Source organism: Phaethon aethereus, assembly GCF_964289735.1.
Source record: "Phaethon aethereus genome assembly, chromosome: 1".
In the NCBI taxonomy this organism is placed as follows: domain Eukaryota; kingdom Metazoa; phylum Chordata; class Aves; order Phaethontiformes; family Phaethontidae; genus Phaethon; species Phaethon aethereus.
In genome coordinates, this window is record NC_138575.1 from 214264411 (window position 1) to 214278335 (window position 13925).

At 38.0% G+C, this 13925-nt stretch overlaps 1 protein-coding gene across 1 annotated transcript in view; it reads right to left on the bottom strand.

Annotated features, from left to right (window-relative positions):
* Positions 1–2070: 2070 nt before the first annotated feature.
* TMEM135 (transmembrane protein 135) overlaps positions 2071–13925 on the bottom strand; it is a gene marked incomplete at its 3' end in the record, with an annotated part of 196066 nt that continues 184211 nt past the window's right edge. Inside the window, exons 10-15 of the mRNA XM_082001436.1 lie at positions 12228–12395; positions 8818–8881; positions 8067–8143; positions 6327–6425; positions 4673–4740; positions 2071–2203 (exon numbers count right to left, since the gene is read on the bottom strand). Coding sequence (XP_081857562.1) covers positions 2071–2203; positions 4673–4740; positions 6327–6425; positions 8067–8143; positions 8818–8881; positions 12228–12395 — 609 coding nt within the window. The remainder of the gene's footprint in view (positions 2204–4672; positions 4741–6326; positions 6426–8066; positions 8144–8817; positions 8882–12227; positions 12396–13925) is intronic.

Below are 13925 nucleotides of genomic sequence, written 5' to 3' on the forward strand. Positions count from 1 at the left end.
GTTGTATAGCTGCTGAGATGTAGTACTTGAAATTTTTTTTAAACTCAAATAGAGAAACAATCACAATCGTCATTCCAGTGAAGAAAATTAATCCATCTATAAAATATCTTGATGTTTGAGAATGGTATATATTTGCACTAGAAAATATTCATAATACAGCGTGTGAGTTCTAACACATTACCTAAAATATATAACTTTCAGAGTTTACAAGGTCAAATACATTAGACTGTATTCCAGTTGAAAAACACTACAAACCTATTACAATCCTTTTAAAGTTCTTGTTGAATTAACTTTTATTTCCTTTTGAGGAATTTTTATATAATATTTCAAGCAATAAAATATTGCATACAAACTAGCTTGCAGAACTTTATTCACACTAACTTGGACAACCGCTGTTTTAAAGGATGAAGCACCTTTTGTAGCAGTGATAAAGCATCACTGTTACAGTAGCTGATGAAGAAACAGATTTTGTGCACAGATTGGTACAATTTTCATGACATTTCTGTAAATCTGATAAAAATTACTGTATATTTGGTAATAAGATATTAAACTAATAGGAATTAAAATATGCTTAAGGCTAGGGTAGGATAAAAGTGTTACAAGACAAAAATTCTTTTCATTAATCCGATTTATATGATCTGACAAAGCCTTCCAATAAAACACCAATTTCTTCTTTAAAAAAAAAAAATACATGCAACCTACTGCAATTTCCATTCCCTGGCTTACCTTGTCTCTTTTAAGTTGAATGTGAATATAGTTCCTCTTTTCATTAAGTTCTAGGGTAATGAACACCATTCACCATCACCTGAATGGATTCTAACAAAAAAAAAAGCCCCAAAAAGCAAAAAAGGCAATTAGCATTGTCAAGGTCTTGCTTTAGAACAAAAACTATTATCTGCAGAAATAGGCAGGGTAAAACTGAGATATAATTTGCGTAGGGAGTTATTTGCACTGAGTACCATGTTAAATTTAATGTAACTGCCCCAGTCGTGGCTGTCTGATGGACCGACGGAAAACCGCTCTTCACTGAGTAGAGGGAAAAAATACTATTAATACGATCATCAGAACTGTTCTCTTATAACAGTTTAACCTCAGGGGTCAGTTCTCTTTTAAAGAAATGCTTGAAATGCTGGCTGGCGTTGCAGCCTGACAAACAACCAGATGCCATCTAAAGTGACAATGTCAAGCCCTTTAAAAATAAACATTTAATTTCAGTATATTTTGGGGGATTTTTTTTTTTTTTTCCATTTTGTTTTTTCTTGGCTTTTTATTTTTGTAACTGTCTGCTCTTTCCAGCACCATCTCAGAGGCTGGAACATTTCATTCCTTCCTCTGCCGGTTTTGTCATTTTCCACTTGGCAGATGCTGACCACCACACCCCGCTGCTCCTCATGGCGCGGCAGTCACTGGTACCGCCTTCCTGTTTTCCTTCTCTGTTATCCGTATCGTCAGTGGGATTTACAGCCCTGGAATGTGATTTCCGAATTGATACGTATTTTCTTTTCCTAAGGAATGCCTTATTTTGCAAGCATAGCTGTGTAAAAATACTGTAATTTTAAATAATGAGTGGGCAGTGGCTCTTTTGAGATAAATAGGTGATGCAATTTAGAAAGCCAAGGAGGCATTTTCACCCTACTGCAATACTTTTAAGATCAGGTAAAATTTTGGACCTAAACTATGCCATTTGTCTTCCTTTCTACATTAAGAATTACTTTTAGTTTTACCAAGAAATATTCTACCGGCAGAAACTACAGAATTTTTGAAATTATTATGCATATTTATGTTTTACCTCTCTAAATATATTACTCATTTGTTTAATTCATTCAGGAATCTACCATACTGTCAACCAACTACAGTAATCCAGAAATAATTTCTGCTTATGGGAGGGGCTTAATCACTAAGCCACATCTTCCTGCAAAGCTTCAGTATTTTTCACTGGTAAAAAACATTTCTCATTGAAATAATACTGAAGTGGAGCCCAAGCCCTCCTCCATATACACAACTGTTAAGTTAATTAACTTTTCAGGACAAAACACTGATCACATTCAATGACAAGATCCACTATCATTTTCAAGACAGCTCCAGCGGTAGCTCTGGTGGTACAAGAGTGTATCTTGGGTCAAGCTTAGGTGTGAAATCCTTGAAGTTCTTGGATGCTTCAGTACCAAACACATCTAAAACTTTCCTGTTCATGAGAGCAAATCTGAAAAAGAAGAGACATGAGCAAGTGAACAAATTATTAACTTAAAAAAAAATAGAATTATTAAAATTATTTCCAAAATAACAAATTAATTTATTAAAAAAATTATTAAAATTATTTCACTTCATGAAAGTGCCATCCAGAGGGACCTGGACAAGCTCGAGGCATGGGACCATGTGAACCTCATGAGGTTCAGCAAGGCCAAGGGCAGGGTCCTGCACCTGGGTAGGGGCAACCCCCTGTATCAATCCAGGCTGGGGGATGAAGGGATGGCGAGCAGCCCTGCCCAGAAGGACTTGGGGGTCCTGGTGGATGAAAAGCTGGACATGACCCGGCAATGTGCGCTCGCAGCCCAGAAGGCCAACCACATCCTGGGCTGCATCCAAAGCAGCGTGGCCAGCAGGGCAAGGGAGGGGATTCTGCCCCTCTACTCCACTCTGGGGAGACCCCACCTGGAGTCCTCTGTCCAGCTCTGGAGCCCTCAGCACAGGAGAGACATGGACCTGTTGGAGCGGGGCCAGAGGAGGCCACAAAAATGCTCAGAGGGCTGGAACAGCTCTGCTGTGAGGACAGGCTGGGAGAGTTGGGGTTGTTCAGCCTGGAGAAGAGAAGGCTCCGGGGAGACCTTATTGCAGCCTGCCAGGACTTCAAGGGGGCTTATAAGAAAGATGGGAACAGGCTTTTTAGCAGGGCCTGTAGTGATAGGACAAGGGGTAATGGTTTTAAACTAAAAGAGGGCAGATTTAGACTAGATCTAAGGAAGACATTTTTCCCAATGAAGGCAGTGTACCACTTGCCCAAGTTGCCCAGAGAGGTGGTAGATGCCCCATCCCTGGAACCATTCCAGGTCAGGTTGGACGGGGCTCTGAGCAACCTGCTCTAGTTGAAGATGTCCCTGCTCACTGCAGGGGAGTTGGACTAGCTGGCCTTTAAAGGTCCCTTCCAACCCAAACTGTTCTATGATTCTAGGAAAGAGTATACAAATCTTTGAAATACAGGCTTCAGCCTGCACTGTTTAGAGACTACAAGTTTTTCATCTTGGGCAATAAAGATTTAAAATAAAATACGTTTCCCAAATTTAATGTTTTGTGTAGAAACACTTTATATAACACAGCTTGTGAAAAAAGGGAAAGAAGAGAGTCCCCTTCTACCTTTAAATCCACAAAAAAGGTCAAAACAAAATATACTGTTGTTCTCTCACCCTAGCAGAGCAAACTCTGTCCATGCCTGCCCAAGTCTGGAGAACAATTTGATAAAATAACACCGTTATTTTAGGTGTTAAAACCTAATGCCTTTTCTTTACTTTTCAAGATTGTAGAAAGGCCTACGAAATGGCAAAAGAAATTGCCTCTATGGAGAGAGTGTCAGAATTACTATTACAGAGATTTGCTTCAGATAAAATAAATGAGCAGAACAGCATTTCTTTTCCCTCCTCTCTCTTTTAACTACAGCAGTCTTATGACTTAGCATAAGAGGGAAAAATACAGCCAAAATTGGACATCTGCACTGACATCATCCCCCATATCACGTTTGCATGGCCTCAGAGGTTGCCTGCAGACTGCCTCCAGGAGTCCCAAGGAAAGCTTCCCACTATGTCTAGCAACGTCTTCAGTCACCTCATGTCCAGCTAAGAGTGTGCTGTGCCATGGGGAGTGTAGGTTCAACGTGGTCCAGGGACTGGCCTCTGATTTCACTTCTATTTTTATAGTCTGGAGAGCTCACTGTCACAAACAGCATTACTTTTTATAATCCCATGCATAAACTGATCTACATCAAGATTTGGACGCCTTGTTTACATCAGCATAATAGTGTACATTTCACTAAATTGTATTTTTATAAACCAGTTACAGCAAAATTTACTTTAAAAGGTAAGCATTTTAGATCCCTGCAGCAAACAAGAGAAAAAATATCCAGTAAGATATTACAGTGTAAATTTATGGTTATAATCAGTGAAAATTTTTCATTAGTTTTCCAAGAAAATAATTCCTTCCCCAACTGAAATAGATGTCCTATTAAAAAAAAATACTAAATCTTCAAAGAATTCTTAGGAAATACTCTGACATTTCTAGTAATGCTTTTAAACACATAGTAATACCATGTTGTCAATTACTGTACATACTGATTTCTTCAACCTGTATAGTTTTTTACCCGTTTCTTCATATTCCAGTGAAACCTGAAAGCGTTCCACTCTCCAAGTAAACTAAGGATAAAAAAAACCTTCAAGTAAAACAGTAATTTGCTAAACAGTCTTAACTAGATTTAAGACCTTGCTCCTGTCATTAGACTAAACCTATCACTGTCGCTTCAGCAGTGAAGAGCTTCAAGTGGACTGGAAACCATTTGAAAAGCAAACACTCAGGAAATTAGCCCATACGTGCTCCTATGGCTCTGCCTTGATAGTGAATGACGTAGAAAGTTGAATGTAATCAATGACGTGTTTAGACAAGCCATAACATACCCCTGATTACATACCTGCCCTTTGTTAGCCGTAAAAGAAATTTCCAGTACGAAGGTCTCAGGTTCTGAACTTCCATTACAGCCTGCAAAGGAGAGTATTCTGTCAAAGCCAGCTGACAGCTTCAGGCAAAAGCTTCATCCACTACATCCCATTGCCAAAAACCAGTGAAAGGGTAGTTATGAAAATATGTATATTTTTTTCTAATTTTTTTTTTTAAATGATCTCATGATTCATTGACCGAAAGCAGCTGTGATCACCTGCCAAGGTCCGGCGCTGTCAGTAGACAAACTGCTCACAGCTGAATTCCATGCTCTACATGACCACCACCAGCACAGGCTGATATTCCCAGAAGACTATCTTTCAAACATGGTGGCAATTAACTTAGATCTCATTGCAGAGAAAGCAACAATAATCTTTATTATTCCTACGTACATGATTTTGCACTTGTGGATGCCAAATTTACCTGCTATTTTATCCCTCACTCATTCTGCATTTTGTGATCTACCATTTCTTGTAGTCATCTTTGTATTTCATATTACGTATCTTAAATAATGTTACATAACTAAAATACTTGTCTTCTCTCTACTCTATTACTTTTCCAGGTCACTTATGAATATAGTGAGTAACAAACATCTCAGCATACACCCCTTTGCTAATTCCCCCCTCCTTCCTCCCTCCTAAACCTAGCAATTTATATCTATCTTGGATTCCCTTTCCAACTAAGTAATGAAAAAAAATGTCCTCTTTTCTCATATGAACTTTATTTCTGTTAGCCTTATACGATGGTCCTTGCAAATAGTATTTTGGAGATCTCAGTGCTGTAGACCTTCAGGCACTCCCCAAGCACTAAAATATCAGTTCACTTTGCTACTAGAATGAGAGATATTCGCAAACACATGGGAGCAATGAGGAGGAGGAGAGGAACTGTTCCGTTAAGCACGAGAGAGCAAAAGACTGCTTTAGGGTCATTTTATATTCTCTTTATCGAGGGGTACAAAAAATACATATAGTTATGGAGGTCCAGAAAACATTCAGTGGGATGTTTCAGCAGAAGGTCTAGAAATTGAGAGTGGTAGTGAAATAGTAGTGATTTGGGTACCACTGAAAAGGAGCTTTTCTAGCTGATGCAGCCGATAAAAGGACTGAGGGTGAAGGCATGTAATTGGCTTGGGAAGTGCAAAAGATGATTATTCCAGCTTGTTTTGAATGCAAAACTTCATGTTTCCTTGCCAATTTTTGCAGGTTTTTTCAAATAGGCAACTTCTATTCAAGTTAGCTGAAAGTAAAAACTTCCAGTTGATTAAAAAAACTACATAAAATATTACAATATATTGTCTCCTTGAGAAACTGTCCTTTCGTATGCTTATGAAAGTTCATACATTTATGTTCATCTTCTAGATCAATGCGTTTTAAGATCCCGTCCAAAGAATTCAGTGCTTTGTATAATGTGTTCAGCTATAAGTATGCCAGAAATTTGAGTCCTAGAAATGATCTTCCTACAGTGATACTCAAAAGCAGGATGCAGGAGCCCCGATTCACAGCATCTTGTTGGAATCGCTACATCACATCATCCTTTCTATATCACTGTATCCCTGTGCTCCTCATTTCATTCAACATTTGACTTAAACTAAAAGAACTTCATGTTCTGTCAGAAGACAACATACTTACTGCCTGAAAGCATATTGATGTAGAAATGGCATAGATGATGCTGTCTGCATGAGGAAAATAGGGAACCTTCCCCGCTTCAATGCCTTTGAAGTATATAGTCTATCAAAATAAACAAAAAATACTGAATGAAACAAAATAAAGTAGTTTTTTACTTTTCATTTACTTTATCTTTTCAAAAAAACATGTCAACATTACTAACCTATGCTTATATATTTTTGTATATGCCCACAAACATGACATTGATTGAGACAACTTATAGAAGTTATCCAAGATCAACAGAATAAGAGGCTATTAACACATAGAACAGGACCTAGCAAAAGCTTAGGTGTTAAAAGGGTAGTATAGATCTTAAATATAAAAAGGGAAAGTTTGCTATGTTAAATTCTTCATTCTAAAAAAGCAAAAGAACCACGCAATAACTATTCCAACAAAGTGAATATTCACTGTTCTTAAACAGCTTGAAATCACATACTTTACTTTCTGAGAAAACATGTTAAGTTTATTTTCCTGAGCACAGCCTGACCTTCCAAAGCAGCACACGCCTCTTTGGTCAGTTACCCTTGGCTTGCATAAGATGATAAAAGTAGTGAAAAAAAAGAAGAAAGAAAGAAAGAACACACAGCACTTTTCTTATTTCAATGCAGCCACAATGTCTCAAAGTCCAGAGAAAACCATCAGCAATACAAGATAATATTGTTTTTTTACAACTGGTGTTCTAAAAGTCAATATGGATAACTCAGAGTTGCTTTTATAAAACCATTATGTTAGACCTTCAGAGCTTGGTCTAGGATTACAAGGCGCATGAATAAACAGAGTAAATCTAACGGAGTATATCTTCCCTTTTAATGTTTAATTTTATGCTTAAAAAGAAAGTTCCTTCTTTTATATTCTTTAAAATTAATTCTGCTCTGGTAATGAAGGTGGATAAATATCACTAGGGAATGAGGCCCTTTAGGTGTGCAGGAGAAAGCTTTGTGATTTGGGGATGATGCATAATAAGAGAACGCTCTCAACCTATTCCAGTGGTGCTGTTGGGGAAATAACCATGACTAAGTCCCAATTTTATGGAAAAATCACAGAAAGAAATCAAAAGCTGGTTAGCAAAGTATAGTCAACATACCCAAACTCTACAAACTCTTTTTTCTCCCCAGGGCTCCTAATTTTAACAAGTTCATAGAAATAACTCAAGCCTGAGAAATAGTAATTAGAACAAAGTTCATTGCAAAGCTGGGAATTCAATCAGTTGAAGTATACTGACAACAACTCCAGCTATAGACTAAAACCTAAGCTATTTTGAGTTATCTTAGATTGTTGAATGCCAAAATTAAGGAACAAAGGCAGGAAGTTAAGCTGTAGCTTTTGGCAATAAATCTGCAATTAAAGACTAGGCCTGATTTATGTTTCTGGCAGAATAGACATTCTTGGAACTTTCATATTTAAAAAAATCTGCAAAAGCTACAAAGCAAAGGGCTATCAAGAGATCAAAAAAATTCATGGAGAATATACATGGAGACCAGTGAATAAAGGACTTTTAAAATGAGTCACAGAACAGAAAATAAGAAAGAAATGAGACCACAGAACGGCACTGCCTCTAGGCACACACGTACTGAAACACACCACTGCCACGCAACTTTGTATTATACTGGAATTGTCTGACAAAGCCCGTGAAGTTAATCTTCTTTTTCGGCCTTGAAAAAATAGATGAAATTGAAGAACTCTGTAACAAGGGTAATATCTTACCTCTACCAATTTGGACACCAGGTACATAGAGATAGTAGTACTTTTGTAAAACATCATAGAAATTCCTGCTAGACATCCTGTAACAATTAGAAAACAAAAGTATTGTTAAGATCGTGATTTATTGTTGCTGTTGCAGTATGCCAGCTCAACAGACACTGCATGAGATTATGCTTTCTGTTGCGACAACAAAGTTCAGTGATGTTCCTGTGCTGCCCATCAAAATACGGTTTATGTCATTGAAAAAAAAGATATTTTGAAGCCCTGAAATAAATCTATAGTTCAGGGCTCAGGAACATAGCATCAAATTTCCTCTCTCATCCCACAAAGAAGAGAGACCCCTGAGGTTCCAATACGTGATAGATGCACAACCAGCAGGGAAGGGCCTGCACCACCACACAAAAGTGGAGCTCATTCTTTCGAATGTGTATCCTGCCATGTATGGAAGAGTCAGTGTTTGAACCTCACATTGCTACAGTTGGAAAATAAAGGACAAGTTCACATTTGTGCATACAATAATATATTATCCTTGAAAACTGATGTAAAAAACACACTATTTGATTGAATTTGCCTTACGATTTTAATTGCAACTCTTCATTTGAAGCTACTTGAAACACCACTGTCACTTTGACACAACCTTGATGTACACTGTCCTATTTTCATCACAGAAGTCTGAAAGGGAATGGGAGGACAGACAAGAGAAATATTTGTAGACTCCCAACAGAGGCATATAAACTTCTTGTAATGGACTCACCAGCTACAAGTGCATGAAGCTCATCATCTAGGTTTCGTACCCAACGCAGGAAGCAACTAGTACCCTGTGGGTGAGCAGAGACCAGGATTAGCCCTAGTTATTTCTCTTTTGTAACACGTAAATTGGAGATATTCCTCTATAAGCTAGTAATATAGCACACAGTACGAATTGAGAGCGTAGTGTGATAATATCCATAATCCACAGTACCTGAAACATTTCAGTGTTTTAATTAACAGTTTACCGCTACCATTTCTTTCAAAATCAGGGAGCAGATCAATCTAATTTCAATACCAATTTAATTCCAAAGCTCATCTTGAATTCACATAATCTTCATTTGCTGTAGTTATCTAGACACTTTCCCATGATAAAATCTGTTTTCAACTACACAACAAACACCTTGAGATTCTTCCATACATCAAATAAATTCTGGAACTAGGAAAACACATTAATCTAAAAAGTTAGAACTGCATATGATTAAAAGACACAATGAAAAGCATAATAAACTTTTTTGTTGACACAGACAACAATATACAGCTGTTAGGCCAGAATGGATATAAGTAATTGTGGCTTGGGCTGCATTAAAATATACTTCATTTGGATGACGGCAGGTTACCAAATGATCCAGGTTCTTCCACATCTGCCACACCCTCTGCATTGTTTTTTCAACTGCTTTGGAAATTAATACTCTGTCTCCAAATTTTATGCCTGGCAAATTTCAGTTTGCTTCTAAATGGTTCAAGATCTGCTTAGTAAGGCCCAATCCAGTGCTGATGGCACTGAGAAAACATTATATAATTCAGTATGACAGCCCACTGGTCTACTCTGAGATATGTGCGTCAGCCTCTTAATCCACCTAATGTGTGCTTTTCATGGAATCAAAGAACAATTTATGTTGGAAGGGACCTCTGGAGACCATCTGGTCCAGCCTCAAGCAGGCCTAATTAGAACAGGTAGCTCAGGAACTTGACTAATTGAGTTCTGAGCATCTCCAAGGATGGAGACTACACAGCCTCACTGGGCAACCTGTTCCAGTATTTGGCCACTCTCCCATGATGACATATTTCCTTGTATTTCTTCAGAATCTCCTGTATTTCAGCTTGTATGCATTGCCTTTCATTCCATCACTTCACACCTCCAAGAGGTGTAGGTAGCATTAAAATCTCCCCTAAGCTTTTTTTCTCCAGCTTAAAACCCAGTTCTCCCAGCTTCTCCTTGCACATCATATGACCCAGTCCTCAAATCATCTTGGTGGCCCTCAGGTGAACCCACTCTTGAAAGAAACGTTAAGATTAAAAGAAGAAATGAAGTAATATCTGCATCCAAAAATGGACACAGTACCACAGATGTGGTATCACTAGCTATTTTACAGTGCACATTCTTAATAAAAAAATCCCTTGCAAAGCCATTGACACATTGTAATTATGACAGTCAACTTTCCTACTCCAACTTGTAAACTAATTTTAAAAAGGAAACCAGGCTACCATGGCAAACACATTTTCTGCAAAACCATGTTTGCTGACATTAATTAACAGTAAGTGGAACACAAAATATTAATAGTACAGTTGCTACAATCCTACAATAGCATTTTGGACTGCTTTTAGGGACAAGGTGGACTTTTTTAAAAGCAGCCCATAATGCAATTCCTTTGGGTTCAAAATGCATCAAGCATTTATTTATTTTTTGCTGTGGTCCTATCTTTTGGAGTGACTAGAATCTCCGCTTGCCCTACATGATTATTTCAAACTGCAAGAAAAATATAATGCAACGCAAACCTGTGTAAGTTATGGAATGCAAACAATAACAGAAACTAGAATCATAGAATCATTTAGGTTGAAAGAGACCTTTAAAATCGAGTCCAGCCATTAACCTAGCACTGCCCAGTCCACCACTAAACCATGTCCCTAAGCACCACACCTACACATCTTTTAAATGCCTCCAGGGATATTACCTCCACCACCTCCCTGGGCAGCCTGTTCCAATGCTTGACAATCCTTCCGGTGAAGAAATTTTTCCTAATATCCAATCCCCTGGTGCAACTTGAGGCCATTTCCTCTCGTCCTATCACTAGTTACTTGGGAGAAGAGACCAACACCCACCTCACCACAACCCCCTTTCAGGCAGTTGTAGAGAGCAATAAGGTCTCCCCTCAGCCTCCTCTTCTCCAGGGTGAACAACCCCAGTTCCCTCAGCCGCTCCTCATAAGACTTGTGCTCCAGACCCCTCACCAGCTTTGTTGCCCTAGTTTGGACACACTCCAGCACCTCAATGTCCTTCTTGTAGTGAGGGGCCCAAAACTGAACACAGGATTTGAGGTGTAGCCTCACCAGTGCTACATACATACTTTATATACTATAAATAAAGGTCAGACTATGCCACCCTCATAAAATGAGTATCTATAGAACGAAATTACACTTTGCAACTGGAGCTTTTAAGAGACATCCAAATAATTTCAGCTTTTGCAATTTAAATACTTTTTTCCTTAAAGGCTCTTTTCTTAGAGCAAAAATTTATTTTTCAAATGAACTCTGAAGAGACCATTTGCACTTTGCTGTCAAAAATTTCAAACTCTGTAACCTTACAAATTCTTGTCTCTCAGTCTGACTGCAAGTCAAGTGAAATGCTGTTTTGCTTACAAATAACACCTGGGTTTTTTTTTTAATTTTCAGTAAATAAGATTTAACCTGCATAATACAAAATTATCTTAACTTTGCAGAGGAAGTAAAGTGGCAGTTGAAAAATGACATATGGAATTACGAATATAAAAGTGTAAAAGCCACTTCCGCACAGCACTACGCAGTATATTCTCCTTTAGGGCATGTGCTTTGTCACATTTTCTTTTGGTATAAATAAACATAATTTGATTAATTCCAACAATGCTGTATGAATGCATATCAGTTCACAATCTGTCATCTTATAACGGTGTAGAAGGGTAGATTTCCAAGTGGTAAGTGCAATTCCCTTCAGCTGCACGTGATATATGTTCTGCAATCTCCTGCTATTTAGTGTCAAGTAAGAATTCCAGATATTTAAGCCAAAAAAATCTGCAAATGGGTTCTCTCCGGCAACACTACTGCTACTGCAGTCACTACTTGTATCTGCACTAAGACATTTTTGTGTAACAGCAAGTCCCTTTGAAATCTGAATTCACTTTCTCTGAAGTAATCCCTATCTCCTGATCTTAATACCGTGCTGGTTTATCCACCTGGTTTATTCAGAAATGATAGAAAAAACATATGGCATGGAAGAACAGTTTTCTATTTACAATTTGATTACTGCAATACAATAGAATTTGTCGATGACGTGCTGTAGCAAAGAGTTTCAGTAAGCAGCAGACTTTTTAGCTTTTCGTGATATTCTGAAAGTGAAATAAAACCCATGGTATTCAGCATTTCTGTATGTTATAAGCTTACTTTGTATATACTGACGAAAGATCCCAGAAAAGCTCCAAGCTGGAAATTTTCCTTGTTGTAGAAGAGGGAAAGCAGCCGGGATGGTTCTGTAAACAGATGCCGGAAGGTGGATGGAATCCGAAGGCAACATTGGATCAGGTAACCAATGCTAAACATCCTAATGAAGCCCTAGAGAAAAGAAAGAAAGACTTTGTGGTAAGAAACCACAAATTCAGAAAAAGGAAACCCAAAAACATCTACAGAAGTACTTATTTTTGACATGGAGCAGTTTAAAACTCACTCTGCAGATACTATGTAAAATGCATTCCCATTTTCAAACTCAAGACCAGTTTTTTTTTCCTGATTCCCCTGTAAGATAGCAAAGGCAATAAAATCATAGACAACTGACTCTCCTATAATTTCTATGAATATCTGAAAGACCTCAAGGGACAAACTCTATTTCTCTCCTGCTCCAAAATTCTGTCCTTTGAAATAAACCTGATGACTTCATTTCCAGGTTACTGACCAGCTTTTAACCACAAATGGGTATATAGGGGAAAGTAATGTGGTGGAGAAAAACAGCACTTCTATACTCAAATGCCTGGAGAAAGCACTAAAGGAGGAAAAAGTCCACAAAAAATAAAATTCAGAAAGTGTGAGAATTAGAAATTGACCCTGGTGGCTTGGCACGTGCTCACGTACTTTCCCTCAACCAGACTGGAGGCTGAGTGACGCCTGCAGCAAGAGAAAGGGCAACACTGGAACGGAGATTATGTGCAGAGCTACTGAAAAAGGATAACATGGGTTCCAATGAATTTTTCTTACTACTCCACTTTGGATACAGATCTGCTTTTTTATACCATGTCACAAAACCACACCGGCTTTTTCTTTCCAAATTTGTCTCCCCAGTTTCTTATAGCTTCCTCTAAAGCTTCCTATCATTATTCTTACCCTATGGCTGAACTTCTCTAGTCATTCTGAATAAAATCAGTGCATTTTTTGGTTGGAAGATTCCTTATCTGAAAACTATCTGTCACTTGCCATTGGCAAATAAGGCAGGCACCCAATGCTCATCATTTCTGTAGTTCATTTTTTGGAAGATACTGAGGCACACCAACACAATTCCAGTTACAGGGACAACCGGCAGAGGGATTGATTGAACAACCTTTCAAACTCAGAAATTCAAAGCATTTTTGCCTCCTACAGGACTTTATAATGCATCATAAAGCTCATAAAATTTTATTGTGGTTAAACATCCAGTAATAAACTCTTCCTGAAGCAATTACTCTCCCTGCTACTCAAGAAGTGGTTTATGAGAATCAAGCAGAAGAAAATATATTGTGTCATCCAATGATCCAGTAGCTATGAATGAAAAATTTCCACTTTTTCATCTGCTACTCTTAAAGTTATGCAAATTGTATGTACTGAACAGCTAATGACCCAGTGTTTTCTGATCGTGCAATAAAAATGCCTACTGAAAGGTATGCGAGGTAAGCGAGGATATAAATGCACTGTGTCAAAATGTCAAAATTAAAATGAACGTATATTCACCCCTAAAATGAAGAGGTATCCTAGTGTGAAGTACATAACCCTCATCTTCCAAAAAAATGTGATGACTACGATACCAGGTACCATTATATAAAAAGAAATTCCTAAAACCAGCAGTTATGAACAAAGACCAAAACAAGAGAACAGCAGTATGGCATGTTTGATATTTTC